Here is a 19,797-nt window from a genome sequence, read left to right as displayed (position 1 = left end):
CAACACAGGAACAAAAGATTTTTCACATGCATCATCTAAGCATTTAATTAAAATTCACAAACTTGGATCTCAAACCAAGTCAAAAGTAGAAATGTAAGAATACTAGATTCCCAAGCAGAAGCAGATACACGATATATTGTTTAGCTATCACAAAGACCAAAACAAGTGCGGCGACTTGTGCCGAGGTTAAAGAATATACAAGTTACAAGGTTCCTTAAGAACCATCGTTTTAGTAGGGCTTGTATTCTTCCAGGTAAGTTTCACAGCATTAGTAAATCAAACAAAAATATACCACACACTCTCTCAGTTTCTATCACTTCCCATTGATGATGACTAGAGCTTGACTCCAAATCCAAGCAATATAAAGCAAACTGGGGCATAGCAATTTACAGAAAAAGATGATTCCCCCCCCAAGACTTACGCTCAACCACAAGAGTCGAAGTAAAAAGCAGTTTCAGTCAAGGTCTGTAAGGTACACACTCGAGGTAAAACCAAGGTATTCTCAGACAATGAATGGATCACCCACCAGGGTTTACACTGATGAAAGAGAGCTCTAGAAAAGAATCTGGAAGACCTGGGATTCAGCTTTATGCTTTGAAAATTCTCTATCCGTACTAATCGGTTCACCTGGAAGGGAGCAGGTAGCATAAGGCACACTTGCGAAAGGGACGATTCCACAGAAGCCTGGATTGGGAGAAGGTTGTGGTACAAGGTCAAAGGGTTTTTAGCGCCAGAAGACAAGGATAAAGAGGATATATCGCATATGGGATCTCGGCCTCTGAAGGAACTCAAAGCGTTGGAATAAGGCACAAGTGACAGAATCAACGCAAGGTTACTCACAAGACGTGCTGGCCGTCCTGGGAGGGACCTGACTAAACCACAGTGTACGGCACTTAACCCAACGGTGACAACACGGTGCACAATTTGGTTCGATACAGATGCAAAAACCAAGTCCCGCGAGGATGAAGGCATGAGCGGACAGCATGTGGCTAAGCTGTTAAGGGAGAGCTCCAAGTGCTGAAACTTCGTTATGACTTCCAACCCCAGAGAAGAGGCCAAGGGCTCTTCTTGGCGGTTGTCAGAGGCAGAACATAGCCGAACACACAGCTCTGAAGTCAGAGAGACACGGATGAGTTCGGCCGCCACCACCTTAACAGCTTTGTGCCCGAGGCAAGTTGCTCAACCTGTGAAGCCTCAGCCTCCTAACATGGGGGCAATAACGGTACCTATCAAAGGTTTCATTTATTCAATAAACATTTATGAAGCCACAGAACTAGGCGCTGAAATGCAACGGTGAACAAGACAGACACAGTACGTATCCTCATGGGGCCCGAGATGACATACCTGAAGGCTTCGGTGACGGCCATCACGATGACCGTCATCTCTGTCCCCATCATCTTTCACCTGGTGCAACGTATAAGGGATTTTCCAATGACGATAAGTAAACAATCTATCTTAGTTGGAACAAGGCTTCACAAACGAACAAAAAAGACCTGTACTGAGCCTCAGGCCTGTCCTTAGTCTTGGCCCCTCTTCTTTTCCTTCTCTCCCAGGGACCTTATCCCATCCCACCATTTAAAAATGCTATCCATCTACACCCAAATTTACTATCTCAAGCTCTGAGCTGTCTTCCAAACTCCAGACTCTATATCCGGCTGCTTATTGGGTATCTATGTGTACGTCTTAGCAGGCATCTCAGACCTACGGATCTGAAACAGAACTACTCCAGATGACCGACCCAACTGCATCCCAGCCGGCCGTACTCCACCCTTTCCCCATCGGTGTGCCAGTAAATCCCTCTTTCCTCTCCTTTCCTCACACCTCACAGAGCCAACGCATGAGCAATTCTGTCACTTTTACCTAAAAAACATCCCAATCCATTCACTGCTCTCCCCACCGCCAAAGCCAAGATCTCATGGTTTCTCCCCGCGATCACCTCCTTGCAGTAACATCCACTACTCCTTCTCCACAGAGCAGTGACCTCTTTTTAAAAATGGATAAGGTCGGGGCGCCTGGGTGGCACAGTCGGTTAAGCGTCCGACTTCAGCCAGGTCACGATCTCGCGGTCCGGGAGTTCGAGCCCCGCGTCGGGCTCTGGGCTGATGGCTCAGAGCCTGGAGCCTGTTTCCGATTCTGTGTCTCCCTCTCTCTCTGCCCCTCGCCCGTTCATGCTCTGTCTCTCTCTGTCCCAAAAATAAATAAACGTTGAAAAAAAAAATTTTTAAAAAAATAAAAATGGATAAGGTCTTGCAAAGCGACGCGCCCTTAATGGAAAGACAGGAACACACACACGCACACCACACCTCCATTCAACCTAAAACTCCTCCACGGCTCCCAAATGCCCTGAAAGCGTTGATGGTCTACAAGGCATACCCGATCGGACCCCTTTCCACCTCTCCGCCTCATTCTCACAAGACCCTCGTTCGTCCCTCTGTGTCTCTACACCTCAGTCATGCAGGCTGCCATTCAGCTCCTTGAACGTACCAACCGCCTTAGCTCTTCAGGACAGTGCAGTCCAGTAGAACTTTCTGCCCTGATGGAAATGCCCTAGACCTGCACGTGTGGCCCCTGAGCACTTAACTTGTGGCTAGTGAGACTGAGAAAGCAGGTTTCTAACTTTACTGAATTTTGATTAATTTAAATGGCCACATACTCCCAGCAGCTATGACACAAGACTGGGATTCCCCATAGCCTTCTCCTCTGCCTGGGCCACTTTTCCCACAGATCTTCCCAGGGATGGCTCTTTCTCACCCTGATGTCTTCGTTACACGTCCACTCCTCAGAAAGGCCTTTCCTTAGCACCCCGCCCGAAGCAGCTGCCACTGACACCATTTACCGTGTCACCTTGTTTATTTTCATCAAAACACGTTCGCTACTGCCTTTATCCTTTCTCTTCCCTGAACTGGAATGTAAAATCCACGAAAGGAGAGACCTTGCCTCTCCCCTTCCATGCCATGTCCCCAAGACACGTGTTAGGCATGTAGTGTTTTTAACAAATCTTTGATGGAGGGTCGAATAAATCAACGAGTGCGTGAGTGACTAGAGGGTCAAGTCAATCAAGAGTAGGCTGGGGACAGATTATGGAAGCTGCCGGAAGAAGACGAAGGTCCTTCGAATACTTACATTTCGTGTATAGGGGCATGGGGCTCTGCGGTTCTTAAACGTCCCGTGGGGACCTGCAGTGTGAGCAGACAGCACAAAGGAACAGCGTACGTGCAAAGCGGGTCTCCGTCCTCAACTGACTTGAACTCAGTTTTACGAGAACATTAGTGATGCAGACACACAGATGCTCCTTACACGCGAGACGTTAGGAAATCTCTCAAGAATGCATCTATATACATCGAAAGGCATCCCTCCGGTGGGGGTGCGGACAGAGTATTAGACATCCAAGTCAGCCCCGCAGTCTGGATCTGCAAACAGCAAACCAGGGCATTAATGTCTAGCCAAGTTAAATACCGGTTTACAGTCATCGGTCCTATGAGAAATGTCATGAACTGGGCCACTTAGCAGAAAGGGGGGAAGGGAGGCAATGAGGGGAGAAAGTAAGCAAGGCGAGAAAGCAAACCCCCAGCAAGTTCAAACACCCGGACGATCGGCAAAAAGGGAAGGAACCCACAGCGTGGACGGAACCGCTGAGCAGCCACAGATGAACCGGCCTACACCCGTCAGCCGACAAAACCGGCAGCCCGGGGACGCCACGCACGACACAGATCCCACACGTTCGTTCGCACTTAGGATTTCAAAGAAAAAACAAAAAAAGGCCTGCGTGTACGTCTACCTCTGTGAAAAACCATCCCACTGAGGAAGCCGCAGAGCAAAGTTTTACACTGCCTGAAACCGCGTGCTCTCCCGCTCTTCCGCGGTTACGCGTTGTGTCCCAAGCTTTAAACTTTACCAAGGATCAGCGCCACTTAATAAAGTTACCTTCTCACAGAAGGGAGCCGTGTCAATGACGTGCACAACACATTCCACGGGCTCCCCCGAAGACAGGCTCTTAATCAGGAGTTTAGAGCCAGCACGGAGCCTGCTTGGGATTCTCATTCTCATTCTCTCTCTCTCTCTCTCTCTCTCTCTCTCTCTCTCCCCCGCCCTTCCCCCGCTCCCTCTCTAAAAGAAAAAAAAAAAAAAAGATAACCTATACATTTCTTTACATTTTCTACCCCTACTGCCATTGAGACCAAAGTAAGGTAAATGATGTTCACCTCTGTTCAAAGTCTCTGTCGGGACCACCTCGACTCCTCAAGTGGTACAGGAGTCAAAGACCGGGTCCCAGAGCTTAACTCTGTTACCCCACTATCCTGCCCAACTGCCCAGCTGGTTCCATCTTCAGTGCTGCTCCCCACGGGTCTCTCAGACCTAGGATTTCTTTATTGGCATCAGAGCTAACAGCACAGGAAAATTCATTCACAGAGCAATACAATCTTAGCCTTTCACGGCATCTTTGGAACACCCTTGGCTGTGACAGGCACCCGCTTTATCAAGGTCAAACGTGGACTTATTTTCTACTTGATCATCACCACCCACTTGGTGATTTTATAAATACCATCAGTCTATCACGGGGAAATCAGTGTTTCCAACCATCACCACGGATCACTATGTTTATCTTTCCAATTGTAAACGGTACAACTATGGTATCTCCAAAAGTTCATTTTTGCCTGTTTTTTCTCAGGTCCCTGCGTACAATTCCAGCTACTTCAGAGAAGAATGGGTTTGGAAAACTTCACGTGACACGCTGCGTTCCGTTAAAAGAAAAGTGATAAGAAAATCAAGGCAACTCCTCACCTTCAGCATCCGTGTGTGATTCATCATTACAGCACACAGTGCATAGAGCCCGGACTACTTGTGGCATAAACGAACGATCAAGAATGACTGATAAACATGCCATTGTATCACAGAAGATCAATATTTCTTTGAAATGCTTACATAAAGTATTTTAAAAACTTTATCATCTCACTTTATATCAGAGGTCGGCAAAATCGTTCCGTCAAGGGCTAGAGTAAGTGTTAGAAGCTTTGTGGCCCACGTACTATTTCGGACACACCTTCCTCTTTGTTGCTGTTTGTTTACAACCTTTTAATGATGTAAAAGCCATTCTTGGCTGGGGGGTTATATGGAAAGAGGGTTGCAGGCTGGGATTTGGCCCTTGGGCCATAGTTTGGCCACCCCTGCTTTTCGAGGATACCATAAAAACCATAATTATATAGCACGGTTACATTTTGACTAAAGAAAAACACTTCCAACTGTTTTGTGTGTTTTTTTTGTAATCTTTTTAAATTCAACTGTTTTGGGGGAACAGTTTTAGATTTATAGAAAAAACGTAGTTCGCATAACTTCCATATATCCCACACTCGGTTCCCCCTATAAGGATGTTATGATTATTATTACTACAATCCATACTTTTTTTCAGATTTCCTTAGCTTTTATCTTATGTCCTTTTTCTGTTCCAGGACCCTATCCAGGATGCCATATTACATTCCTCATCATGTCTCCCGAGGCTCCTCTCAGCTGTGACAGTGTCTCAGGCTTTCCTTGTCTCTGATGATCGTGATAGTTTTAAGGAGTATGGGGCAGTTATTTTGTAGAATGTCCCTCTTCTGAGATTTGGTGGGTGCTTTTCTCATGATTACATTGGGGTTATGCTAGTTTGGGGGGAGGAAGACCACCTAGAAAAAGTGCCACTGTCATCACATCGTATCAAGGGTACCTCAACAGGAGTCACCATCACTGTTGACATTCACCTTGATCACCTGGCTGAGGCAGTCTTGCCAGGTTTCCTCCAACTGTTTAAAAAAAGAAAAATTAATAGGGTGCCTGGGTGGCTCAGTCAGTTGAGTGTCCGACGTTTGCTTTTGAGTTGGTTTCGGCTCATGTCATGATCTCAACATTCATGAGTTCGAGCCCAGCATCGGGCTCCACCCTGGCAGTGCGGAGCCTGCTTGGGATTCTCTCTCTCCCTCTCTCTCTGCCCCTCCTGCACTCCCTCTCTCTCTCTCAAAATAAATAAATAAACTTTAAAAAATTACAAAATAAAAAAATGAACATAATGAAAATGAACTTGAATCTTACCATATAGGACTAAACTAAAAGCTTTTAAATGTCAAAATCATTTTTAATAAGTTGGCTATACACATATACACATACATCATCATTCATTATTTATAGGATTCACATCTATGCCTCTTAAACATATCATATTTGAGATGAAGACAAAAGTTAATATGATTTTGTCACTGTCTTCTACTTTTAATTCCTCTCAACTCTTCCTCCTCACTGTTAGGCTAAATTAAAGGGATAGCTAAAGAAAATCTAACGCACACTACCCAAATCTTCTTTGTTTCACTTTAAAAAAAAAAATTAAGATTTTTATTTTTTTTTAGTTTTTTAATTTTACCTGTTTTAAGACAGAGTGTGTGCACTTGAGCACGGAAGGTCAGAGAGGGGGAGAAAGAGAATCCCAAGCAGACAGTGTGGAACCCCATGCGGGGCTCGATCTCCCAATCCTTGAGATCATGACCTGAGCCGAAATCAAGAGTCCCAACACTTAACCGACTGAGCCACACAGGCGCCCCTACTTTCACTTTTTAAATGGTGCTTATGCAAACTACACAGTGAGTAGCCTGAGCTGGGGAGTCCGGGGCACTTAGCTGGCTGGCACAGTAAAAACTGTTGAATGACTTGTATCTTCAACTTCAGTGTTAAAATGATTCAAAGGGGTCAGAAAGGGGAAACAGGGAAGCACGATGCGAGACTAAAAAGAACTAATGTCTCTTACCTAACTTTTCTTGGTCAGGTAATTAGCAAGAGGACACAAAAAGGTGGGGAGAGTGGGAAGGACTAAAAGGCTAGAAGAAAGGCGGGAAAGCTTCGGGTCACATGAAGGCTATCAAAACACCCTGAAAAGGGAAACGCAAATCCAAACCACAGTAAGATACTACCTCATGCCCACTAGAAATACTTTACAACACACACACACACACACACACACACACAGAGAAAATAACAAGTGTTGGTGAGGATGTGGAGAAACTCGAATCTTTGGACACTGCTGGTAGGAATGGGAAATGGCACAGCCACCCTGGAAAATGGTTTGGCAGATCCCTCAAAAAGTTAAACATAGAATTACCATATGACGGAGCAGTTCCACTGGTAGGTATCTACCCAAGCGAACTGAAAACATATGTCCATACGAAAACGACGCGTGAATGTCCACAGCAACATTATTCAGAAGAGCCAACAAGGGGAAACAACCCAAATGCCCATCAACTGACGAATGGAAAAACGCAGTGTGTATGGTGTAGCCATACAACAGAATATTCTTCCAAGTCATAAAAAGGAATGAAGCTCTGACACAATGCTACAACACAGATGAATCCTGAAAACACTGTGCCAGACACCAAGGACACACACTGTTATGACTCCATTTACATGAAATGTCCAGGATAGGTACAACCATGAAGACAGAAAGCAGATTGCTGGTTGCCAGAGGCAGCCGGGGTGGCGAAAGAACGGACGGGTACCGGGTTTCTTTCTGGAGTGAAGAAAATGTTCAGGCATTACATAATGGCTATGGGTGCACGACCCTGGGAATATACTAAAAATCACTTACTGGTACACTTGAGAATGGTTAAAATGGTGAATTTTATGCGATTTTTTTTCTGTCGATAAAAAATAAAATAAGTAACTGGAAAGAAAAGCCACTGAAGACAGTGAAAGCATTCTGAAATGTTACTTTTAACCCACACCTGATACCTACACTGTCCTGAAAATTCCCTTTTCCTATTCTATATACTTCTGTGACCATTTTTCCAATAACAGGAGCTTCAGAAATGAAGAAATTAGTCCAAAATTCTAATAAGAAATCAGGTCAACCGATTTTAAATCAAGTTCACAGGACCAGCGCACACACAGACCCAGGCCCTAACTCCAGGAATTTACACCGCATTAGGGCTCACACTGCGTGCTACCACTTCAGTAACTCCCCCATGGGCAGAATGAAGGTGGCCACGCCCCTCTTTAATGATGGCATCTTTTTTTCCTACAGACATTTACCGGAAATGAGTTAGAGGGCGCCATTTTTAAGGCACAGGCAGGCAGAGCAGGGCCTTGGCAGGCCACGCCTCACAAGGGCTGACTATGTAACTCACAACTTAGTGATCTGCAGCTACAAAAAAAAAAAAAAAAAAAAAATCACTTATTCATAGATAATAGTCTTTCTGGAAAAAGCAAGTATGGCCCTGGGTCTTGCAACAAAATGAAACTGCCAAGTATGGACTATTAAAGTCACTGCAGAAATCTCAGTACTAATACTAAGCAACCACTATGCCCTCCTGCAAGCGTTACAGCACACTGTGTTGAAAACAAGAAATACTTCTTTGGGAATTTTTGGAAGACAGCACAGTGGAGTTTAAATTAGTGCTTCCCAGAGTGGGTTGTTGTGTTGTTTTGTTTTTTTTTTTTTCAAAAAAACAAAAAAACAAAAACAACCCTTCTTTTAACAACCTCTCCACGCTTCAAAAACCATAATCACTCAACTAATTCACAGTAACCACTTGGCACCCGAACTCGGCCGGCCGGGGAGGAACGACTTCCGGCAAAATCTATGACATCGGCAGCCGTGATTAAGACTGTAAGGACTGATTTTGTTTTCTTTGCTCTTAGAAGTAATTCCCATATTTATACGATTAATCAAAATGTAGCGGCTTCATTCTCTCATTATTTTTAATCTAACTGGAAAATCAATTGTCTCTGGTTGTTGGTGGCTATGGGTTTATTTTCTGAAAGCCGAACAATAAGCAACTGGAAATAAGAGAGTAGCTCAACTAGCATTCTTTCATTAATTTAACAACTTTCTTCATTAATTGACCTAAGCAATATTCATTTAACATGTACCATCGACAAAGGACACAGAAAGCAGTAATAAGCAATTAGGTCTCTTGAGGAATTTACACTCTAGCAGGAGGGTTAGCAAAATTACTTGCTTTGACTTTGAAAGAAAGACAATACAGAGTTCCTCAGAGCCTAATCACGTGCCATAAACTGGGTGTAAAGAGCCAAGAGTTAGCTCAGCCATCAAGGATACCCAGCTGACATCCTCTTCCTCCTCCCGGTCACCCTCCCCACCCCCCAGAACTTCTTCCCTTCAGTTAGAAAGCACACAGGGCACTCAATATCTGATCCTAGCCATAAACCAAAGACTGTATAAATCAGCAAGTTTTTGTGTGCTGGTAAATCTTTCACGTTCAACTAGACAAAGTGATTGTATCTCCGGATAACAGTCAATCCAAGCACAGAAAATGAGAAAAATTCTACTGAGAGTTTGTACCACCATTCACCCAAGTCTCCGAGGCCTGCCCACCTTAGCCCCCTAGTCCCTTCAGAGGCAATGAATCCATCCTACCTTTTTCTCCTATGTTGAAAGTAGCCGTTTTTTTTTTTTTTTTTTAAGCACCACACCATTTGTCCATGATCTATGGGCCACCATAAACACCAACTGGTGTGGTCAAAAGGGTGTCCACGGTGGGCAAAATAAGAGGTGAGGGAGGGAGTAGACCCGCAAAATAACAGCTGACCCGCTGGGGGGTGGGGGAGGGGAGCAAGGAATCATGGACAGGGAGATTTCCCCAGGAACGGTGATGGGGGGGGGGGGGGCGGGTAAAGGCAAGCCTGTTATCGTAAAATTGCAGTCTATTCAGGAATGAGACAGAGCCCTTAACTCTTCCCCAGACAGAACTTCTCATGTGCCCAAGAGGGCAATGAATTTCCAAGTTCTACCTGGCCCTGCACTGCTGTTCAGTGAGGTCAACCTAGCAGGCCTTCAACCCATTAGGCTCAAAGCATTCATGAACCAGATCCTACATGTATCTAAGAATCATAAAAAGTTAACAGGAACCTTTGAAGACCAATAAAGACAGGTCAATCGGCCTGAGAAATCAACACCGGGCAAAGAGGTTCCACTCCACCCAAACACCTCTAAGCACGTCCAGGTGTTCCAGCGGTCTGGAGGAATGACATAGGACACAGGTTCTAGAGTCCAACTACCTGGCTTCAAATCCTGGCCACCTTGAACAGCCATGGCGTCTCTCCATCTCCTCTGTAACTGCAAGACAATCCTAGCATCGACCTCATAGGACTAATGGGAGAATAGAAGGAGATCACAGTTAAAGAGCTTAGCACAGTGACTGTCACACAATAAATACTGAATAAATATGTGCTGGTACACCCACTAGTTCCAGGGGTAACCTGAACCACCCCTCAGTTCCTGAACTGGAATGACACCACCGCACCCATGGCCATTTGGCTGGGCCCTAATTATGGATCCCTAACCATCGCCATGAGGTAGGTGGTCTTACCTCCATTTTAGAGTTGAGAACAGGGGTTTAGAGGGACTCACAAACTCACCTAAGCTTACTCAGTCAGTAAGTGCTGGGGCAATTTTAATATTTCGGTATTCCAAAATCACTACTTACTGAACAAAATTACGTTCTCATAAAAGCCTCCAGCTTCCCCCACACACACAAATATGCATATTCATCTATACAATCAGAAATACTTCACAAATTCTGATAGACCGTCAGAGTTTTTCTTAACATAAATAGAACTGGGTAAGTCATCATGACCATTTTAATTAAATGACTTTGAAGGTTCCAAAATACTGCCTACCCACAGTTTATCAACTCACTTTCTTTCAGGATTGGTCATGTGATCCTCTAGAAGAATGGGCACACCCCAAAAGGCCCGTGTCACATCTCTTTTTCCATAAGTTTGGTGCGTGTCTGACAAAATTGACTAGAGTTCAATATATCCTCCAAATATCCTCTCCCACCATCTCTCACACAACTTAGCAAGACCTACAGTCACTTCGTTGCCCTAAAAGAAAGCAATCAAATTTAAACTAAGTATTGTCAATATTGACCCTGATCTCGTAGAATCTTTTAAAACTCAGAGTGAGATCCAGAAATGTGTAAAACCCAAATTTATATTGCCAAATACTTAAAGATCTAACCGCTGCACAGAAAACTAGAATCATAACAAGTTATCTTAGTCAAAACTGTTTATCCACATCAAATGAACTGGTTATTGGTTACCCAGTTTCCTGAAAACAGAGTTCATAATAATTGTTAATCCATTAACAGTGTAAAATAAAAGGCATGCTTAACTTGTTTAAGAAGTAGTGATATGGATAAGCCAACTCATTTCTTACTTCACTTTCTATTTGCTTTACCCGGGCATTACATATTCTTGTAATCTCTGTTGGTAAATACAAATGACACAATATAATAGAAGATGCAAAATGAAGAGACTCTGAAATGCCTAAATATTTCAAGAATTCACTGTGATTTCGATAGCCTGAAACTCCAAGTATCAGAAAGCAGAATGACCACAGGACTGTAAACGCCAAATATTTACACAGGTGCCTTAAAAGTCACTGCTGGGTGCACACCATCATCACTGACATTTACTATCTGTTAAATAGTTTCAAGTGCAAGGGCAGAAGTCAAATAACTGACCTGGAGCAGGAAGTTTATGACAACAACCAGTACGTCTGGAGAAACTGTGAAGGTGTGATGCTTGTCATAACTTTTTATCAGGCCAGCAACAGGCAGCCAGGCTGGGGCAAGCCAGAACCTCAGCAAGGTGCCTTTTCTCATTTCAGAAGGGAAACCAAAACTGATACCTTCATGGATAATTTAATAAGGACTGTTCCATAAATTAATAATGTCATTTATGACTTTTTTATAATTACTCGTTAATAGGTTTCAAAAACAATATTCGTAAGAGAAAAGTTAATTGAGAACATATAGTATGAAACTCTTCCAGCTTCAAATTGAGAAACGGGGCAATGTTTAGTAGAAGCACCTAAAAAAAAAAAAAAAGGTTATAAACCCCTAATTTACAGTTAGGAACTGTAAAAATTGGCCTCCTTAATGGCCAACTTACAAATTTACAATTAGGAATATCTGTTATTCTTATAATAAATCTCACTATAAGAAATTTTCCTTTGAAGGGTAACAAGACGGGATAAAGGACCAACATTTGTGAACATTCAGCAAAACTTCAGCTCCGGAACTTCTTAGACGATGATTTGGTTATGCTTCCCCTCTTTACCTCCGAGCAGGGCTAACAAGTGTGGGTTGAAAACTACAAGATATCGTGATAAGCTCAAGTCTGTTTCAATGTTCACTGCATTTCTTTCTTCAAAACACAATCTGCCTTTTCAAGATGTGGGGACTCAGTTCAAGGTTTCTGGTGAGGGCAGTACGCAGTACCACCACCACCACCCCCCCACCCCACCCCCCAAAAAGTGTTTCTAAACTCTGAGGGGCAGAGCTTATCACACCCACAGCCAGGGCTCGGCGAGGAAGGGTGCCTGGAGCCCCCCTCCACGCCCAGGACCTCCGGCCTGACCGGTGGCGCGCCCCGTCAACAGCTTGCAGTCAAGGCAGGGAGCCAAGGACAGCCAAGAGAAGATGCCACAGGTGGCTTGGTTGGCTGGTTCCCCACCTTGCACTCAGGCCTTCTCCAGGAGGCTCCCGGCCCGTCCCCTCCTCCCAAAGGCCGAAGATACCCTCCAGCGCAAATCTGGCCCACTTCAGGCGGAAGCGAGCTCGCCACGGGGCTCAGGTGGCCCCTCGGGGTCCATTAACTGGACACGGAGTGCCAGCCCGGAGCGCCAATGCCACCCGTGCCTCCCGGCCGGGAGTGTCTAAAGGTCCCAGGGGGCGTCGAGAAGGGAGCAAGGCAAAGAGGCCCTGGAAGGGGCGGCTCCAACTGGCCCCCTACGGGGCTCCTCGCCGGCTGAGGGTCCCGCGCCTCCTTGCCGAGACCCCTCCCGGCACCGCGGGGCCGGCAACGCCCCACGCCCCACGCCCCACGCCCCCCGCGCCGCGGGCGCCGCCGATCGGCCGGATCTCCCGGACAACAGCCGCCGCGCTACTGAGGCGGGTCCCCGCGCCCACCCGCGGCCCGGCCGCCCACCTGTCCCGGGGGTCGATCCAGCTGGTCCTCCTGGTGTTGTGGTCGATGTAGAAGACCTTGCCGTCGTAGTCCCTGGCCTCCTCCCAGCCCCGGGGTAGCGGCAGCTGCCCGCTCCCGGCCCTCCTAGGCATGGTCGGCGGCCTCGCCGGCGAGCGGCGCCTCCATAGGGACCGGGCGCGGGACGCGGCGGGAACGCGAATGCCCGGCCCGACCGCCGCACCCGACGCGGGCGCCGGCGAGGGGCTGCGGGGCGCGGGGCGCGGCGGGGCCACGCGCGGGGGGCGCCTCAGGAAACCCTGCTCTCGGCCCCGCCGGGGATCAGTCCACCATGTCTGCGTCGGAGCAGGCGAGCGAACCCTCCTCCTCCTCCTCCTCCTCCTCGCGGCTGCAACCGCTGCCTCCGCCTCTTCCTCCTCCTCCTCCCCGTCCCCCTGTGGCCGCCGAGGGTCGCGGCGCCCAGGCTGCCCGAGCCGCCGCCGTCTGGGCTCGGATCCGGGAAGCTCCGCGGAGCGGCGGCCCCGGCGGCGACGGGCCTCCTCATTTGCATGCTATTAGCATGCGCCCCGCCCCGGGCCCGCCCTCACCCGCCCCTCCCCACGCTGGGCTCATCTGCATGCACATTCCTCGCCGCCACATTCCAGGGCTTAACCCTGCAGCTCCCGGGGCCTGCTGCAAGAACTGGGGCGCCGGGCCCAGCCCGGGGCGGGGGCGGTGGAGGGGAGCTGGGGGACCAGGTGGGCGGGAAGTGGGCGAAGGAATGCGCTGTTCGCTCCCTCCCCTTGACCCCAAGTATCTCCCGGCGGCCACACGCCTTGGGATTTTTAAAGTTTCGGGACAGAAAAGAGCCAGAGAGCGCTCCGCAACCTTCGCAACTTCTTTCCGACTTCTAGGGAAACCACAAGACTTTAGAGAGGAAAGGGGTGGGGGAAGCTCGCTTCGGGAAGAAAAAATCCCAGCAAGCAGCGAGGGCACAAAGGCTTCCCCACGCCGCTCCTTGGGCTACTTCGGCACCCGAGGGCGGTTCGGGGTGGTGGAAAAGTGTAAAAAGCACCGAAAGCGCTTAGAAGCGTGTCGGTGGCGTGTCCGGGGCGGTGTCGCCCCTGGGGCCTCTGCAGGGCGCCTGGCCCTCCATGACCTCAGCCCAGAGGCCACGGGCCTCGCGGCGGAAAGCGAAGGCGGGTCCAGCGGCCCCGGAGCGCAGTGACACGCCTGCCCCTGTGGCCTGTGGGGGAAACTCCAGCCTGATCCTGGGAAGCGACTGCCTCCCACCCCCAGGCGGGCCAGGGAGCAGAAGGCACCCTAGCCTCCCGCCGGGTCGGACCGCTCAACCCGCGGGGACCAGGCCAGCCATCAGGGCCCCTCTGCCGCTGGTCTCTGCTGCAGGGGTTTAGGACAGTTGGACGTGGACAAATCCTGGAACCGGTCCCTTCCGCCCAGCCCCCGCGGCGGGAAGTCCCCCACCCGAACCCCGCTGTGGCCAAGAAGGTGTGGGCCACCACGCTGGAGGGAGCCCACTGCGGCCCGGAAGCCAGGCTTTCCTAGGCCCTGGATGAATCTTAGATGGAACGTGGATCTTTCTTAGCCCACAAGCAGTTCTTTATTCAGCCCCTCCTGCGTTCCGGTGGGCACTGACCAGGGGCTGGACCTCGGGCTCCAGGTAGGACAGTGCCAGGAGCGGTAGGACTGGCAGAGCCCTGTCGCAGGGCATTCAGTGCCCCCAGCCCCTGGGTCTGGGAGGGGGTCTTCCAGGCCCAAAAGTATTCTCCAGCTGGGTCTACACCATCCCCCATTCATATTCTTCCGGGTTACTAACAGCTTCTTTTAAAGTATGGGGTACCTGGGTGGCTCAGTCAGTTAAGCATCCCACTCCCGCTGAAGTCAGGATCTCATTGTTCATGGGTTCGAGCCCCGTGTGGGGCTCTGTGCTGACAGCTAAAAGCCTGGAGCCTGCTTCCGATTCTGTGTCTCCTTCTCTCTCTGCCCCTCCCCTGCTCATGCTCTGTCAAAAATAAATAAACATTAAAAAAAATTTTTTTAATAAATAAATAAATAAACAAATAATTTTTTTAAAGTAAAACACCCTAAAATAAGGGTCCCGGAGCTCAGTCATTCACCTCCTGGTATGAATTCGCTTAATCCTGCCGGCTAACACAAAATGACTTCCCCACCTTGTGCAGGACACAGCGTCGGACAGGGGACAGGGGCTTTCCGAGCGTTTGGAACAAAGTCCTGTCTCCTGGGTTCACAGACCGGTAAGGGAGTCAAGTGACTCAGGATTGACAATGGTACAGCACACCGAGGTTTGGGGTAGCAGCTGCCCCAGGGATGTCGAGGGCTTTCAGACTCCCAGGGAGTCCGGCCATCTGCAGTCAGTCTTGAAGGTGGAGGAGGAAGGAGTGAGGTCCTGAAGAGTAAAGACTGAGGGCCGGGCTCGGAACAGCTTCACGGCAGCCACTGGACTCGCCTTCTCCCGCCGGAGTCTTAGAGTTGTATTTGCACTTGGCGTGGAAACTTTAAAGCACCAGAAACTCTGAAAAGCAGAAGGTGAGGAAGGGAGTCATCCAATGAATTCAATCCCTTTGTCCTTCTAGGTCTTCCAAAGAGAAGCCCCCAACTCCCGGTCTCTTGTTTTGCCCCCACTCCACTCGTCAAGACGTGATCACACAAGGCAAGCTTCTCCAGTTCCCAGTGACATGTGACATCCTGGTGGGTAATCTTAAATTTGGACTTCTGAATGGTGTGAAAAAAATGAGGCCTGTCTGAAACTAATCTCTCACACTACTAAGGTGTGAGAAGGTGAAGGGGCTTTGTTTTGGACCACTCTGAACTGGCTCACTTACTTGCATGGCTAAAATTTGCATTCTAGTATACTAATAACATCACTCAGCAACGCAGCCAAAACTATTCTTGTTTCAGCCTTCCTTCCAGGCTCCCGCACCTACCCATTAAAAAACATGTATTACACTAAAATGTCTACATCCTGCTATTAAAAAAAAAAAAAAAAAAAGTAACTTTCCAGTTGCCACAACTTAATTTGTTTCACTAGAATGAATAACTGCAAAATACTTCGTGGTACAATTTCAAATTTGATAAGCTTTCAGATAAATATTTTTTAATCTGTATTTACTTTTGAGAGAGAGCGAGCATAAGCGGGAGAAGGGCAGAGAGAGAGACAGAGACAGAGACAGAGAGAGAGGGAGACACAGAATCTGAAACAGGCTCCAGGCTCCAAGCTGTCAGCACAGGGCCCAGTGCAGAGGCCGAATCCACAAACTGTGAGATCACAACCTGAGCCGAAGCGGGCTGCTTAACCGACTGAGCCACCAAGGCGCCCCTCAGATAAATATTTGTACTCAAACTTCTAGAACCGATGAGCATGCCCAAATAACACACCGTGTTAAAATGGCATTTATTGTTCCATAAATTGCGGGACTTCAAAAAGGTGCGTTAAGTAAATAAACAAAACTCTAAAGCAATTAAGAGACAAGCTCACTCCTTCTTTCCCACTTGTAGGCACAGGAAACATTTGGTCGCACAAAAGCGGTTAAGGTGACAAGAAACTCACTGCCCTCTACTGCTTTTTTTTATCTTGATCAAGTTTGAACTCTGCTGTTCTGAGTTCACACAATTGCACAGTACCAACCTCCTGGAGAATTCCTAATGGTTAAGACAATGAAATCTTTTTTTTTTTTTATTCTTTTTGTTGTTGTTGTTTTTTAACGTTTATTTATTTTTGAGACACAGAGAGACAGAGCATGAACAGGGGAGGGGCAGAGAGAGAGGGAGACACAGAATCCGAAGCAGGCTCCAGGCTCTGAGCCATCAGCCCAGAGCCCGACGCGGGGCTCGAACTCACGGACCGCGAGATCGTGACCTGAGTCGAAGTCAGATGCTTAACCGACTGAGCCACCCAGGCGCCCCAAGACAATGAAATCTTATTTCATCTATATTCATATCTATAAAAATGAAGTAAAGATTATCCCTATTTTATAAATAGATACATTCAGATTTCATTTGGGCTCCAGGTAATAACTGGCAGAGGATAGCAGATTCCCCCAGTCTAAGAAGCTATACACTGGCCACTGAGGAGTCTGTTTTCTGGCCCTCATTTCCCTTCTTCTCTACCTGGCTTAACACCTTCCTGGTAGTCATAGTCTGAGGGGATGAGCTGCCATTAAACAAAACCCCCACGGTCAATGTCTAAATCCCGGGGGGCAGGAAGATGAGTGATATCTAAAATGAAAGTAGACCAGATGGTCAACAGACACATGAAAAGATGCTCACCGTCGCCCCTCATCAGGGAAATGCAAATCAAAACCACACCGAGATACCACCTCACGCCCATCAGAGTGGCTAAAATGAACAAATCAGGAGACTATAGATGCTGGCGAGGATGTGGAGAAACGGGAACCCTCTTGCCCTGTTGGTGGGAATGCAAACTGGTGCAGCCGCTCTGGAAAACAGTGTGGAGGTTCCTCAAAAAATTAAAAATAGAACTACCTTACGACCCAACAGTAGCACTGCTAGGAATTAACCCAAGGGATACAGGAGTGCTGATGCATAGGGGCACTTGTACCCCAATGTTTATAGCAGCACTCTCAACAATAGCCAAATTATGGAAAGAGCCCAAATGTCCATCAACTGATGAATGGATAAAGAAGATGTGGTTTATATATCCAACGGAATACTACTTGGCAATGAGAGAGAATGAAATCCTGCCATTTGCAGCAATGTGGATGGAACTGGAGGGTATTATGCTAAGTGAAATAAGTCAGTCAGAGAGAGACGGATATCGTATGTTTTCACTCCTATGTGGAACTTGAGAAACTTAACAGAAGACCATGGGGGAGGGAAGGGGGAATTAATAGATACAAACAGAGGGGAGAGGGAGGCAAACCATAAGAGACTCTTAAATACAAAGAACAAACTGAGGATGAATGGGGAGGGGGGACAGGGGAAAATGGGTGATGGGCACTGAGGAGGGCACTTGTTGGGATGAGCCCTGGGTGTTGTATGCAAGCGATGCATCACGGAAATCTACCCCCAAAACCAAAAGCACACTGAACACACTCTGTGTTAGCCAATTTGACAATACATTATATTAAAAAAATAAATGAAAAGAAAAGAAAAGAAAGCAGAGGGTGCAAATCATGTGAATCCAAGTTTTAAAAGTATATACTAACAGACACAAATATGTATAAATATAAAGCATATAAAACATAAAATATAAAGATGTAAAAAATATAAATATATATAATATATAAAGGAGATAAAAATATTTTTAAAATATGTTTAAGCATATTTAAAAAATATTTTTCAATCCAGCAATCCCAGTGCTGCAATTTCACCTACGGGTATTATAGCCCCTCAAGATACGCAAGGGTGTTCATTGCAGTGTGTTTGACGATAACAAAACCACCGGTGTCCATGAGTAACAGACTGGTTCAATGAGTTTTCATGCACCCCATACTCAGCAGGCGTTAAAAGAGCTGATTCAGCCAGTAGAGCACGTGACTCTCAATCTCAGGGTCGTGAGTTCAAGCCCCACGTTGGGCATGGAGCCTACTTATAAATATAAAATAAAATAAAGAGCATTAGATATATATGTGCTGGAAAAAAAAAAAAAAAAAAAAGATGTCCAGGATACACTGAGTGGAAAAAAGAAACGCTTGCTAACTTCCCCGGAGGTAGAGCCAATCATAAAATGTTAAGAACAACAGCAGTGTTCTGCACTCTTCCGTAGTGTCTAAGGAAGAACTGAGACCGTAAACTAAGGGAGTTTTAATAGAGACAGGGGGCCGTCGGGGGGGGGGGGGCGGGGTCCGTCAAAGAAGTATACATGAGGAAAATGATCATTAAAGAAAGGGGATGGGGTAGAGTTGAGCTCAGACACGACGCCAGAAAGGACTGACAAGGCAGGGCATGCTTGTGCAAAGAAACGGGTGTGCAAAGCTCAAAGATAAATCTGGCGCAAAAGAGCCCAAGACCGGCTGGAGCCGTGGAGTTAGGAGGCTGGCGTGATAATATAGGTATGAGAGAGATAAAGGTCTGCATTAAAAATAAGGCAAGCGGTTAAAAAAAAAAAACAACATTAAAAAAAAAAAAAAAGGGGGGCGCCTGGGTGGCGCAGTCGGTTAAGCGTCCGACTTCAGCCAGGTCACGATCTCGCGGTCCGTGAGTTCGAGCCCTGCGTCGGGCTCTGGGCTGATGGCTCGGAGCCTGGAGCCTGTTTCCGATTCTGTGTCTCCCTCTCTCTCTGCCCCTCCCCCCTTCATGCTCTGTCTCTCTCTGTCCCCCCCAAAAAAAAAAAAAAAAAAAAAACATTAAAAAAAAAAAATAAGGCAAGCGGGGTGGGGGAAGGGGGGATGAAAAGAAATGATCTAGCAAGAATGTGCTACTGATTAGATTAAGAAGGGCGCAGTGAATAGACCAGAAGGAGGAGTCTGGTAGGAGTCCAAGATTTTAGGCCATCAAGAGAGACTCAAATAGCTGAAATAAATGAGGAAGTCCAAAGGGGGATCTGATATGGAGGTTGTTTCTAGAAATTAGAGATACCCAGCAGAAAGTGAAAGGTCGGGACTGGAGCTCAAACAAAAGGCCAGGACTGCAAATGTATGGTGGGGCGTCACCCACCTGAAAGTCTGTAGAGGGTCGAGGATTCTGGACTGAATATGGGAAAGGACATGTCAGGGCAAGTCAATATGATTTAAGCAACCCATCTATAATCCTATATTTGGCCTCTGACTCCTGGGTCATGCGATATGATCTAGTTTGTTTCTTTGTAAAATGTGGTCCCCATTTTCAGGATGTGTGTGCAAAGTA

General features: G+C 47.1%; 1 protein-coding gene across 2 annotated transcripts in view; it reads right to left on the bottom strand.

The window, feature by feature from the left end:
• Positions 1-13,373, bottom strand: part of WWC2 (WW and C2 domain containing 2) — a 213,023-nt gene extending 199,650 nt beyond the window's left edge. Inside the window, exons 1-2 of one of the 2 annotated variants that reach the window (XM_086703163.1) lie at positions 12,976-13,114; positions 3,124-3,410 (exon numbers count right to left, since the gene is read on the bottom strand). In XM_086703163.1, coding sequence (XP_086559289.1) covers positions 3,124-3,125 — 2 coding nt within the window. In that variant the 5' untranslated portion in view covers positions 3,126-3,410; positions 12,976-13,114. Of the gene's footprint in view, positions 1-3,123; positions 3,411-12,975 lie in introns of both variants that reach the window. The other variant, XM_086703161.1, reaches the window with a different exon arrangement.
• Positions 13,374-19,797: the final 6,424 nt, after the last annotated feature.

This window comes from Puma concolor, chromosome B1, assembly GCF_028749965.1.
Source record: "Puma concolor isolate L17-30 chromosome B1, mPumCon1.1.hap2, whole genome shotgun sequence".
Lineage (NCBI taxonomy): Eukaryota > Metazoa > Chordata > Mammalia > Carnivora > Felidae > Puma > Puma concolor.
The sequence above is the reverse complement of the archived record's forward strand: the minus strand, read 5'-3'. Positions and strand labels throughout refer to the sequence as shown.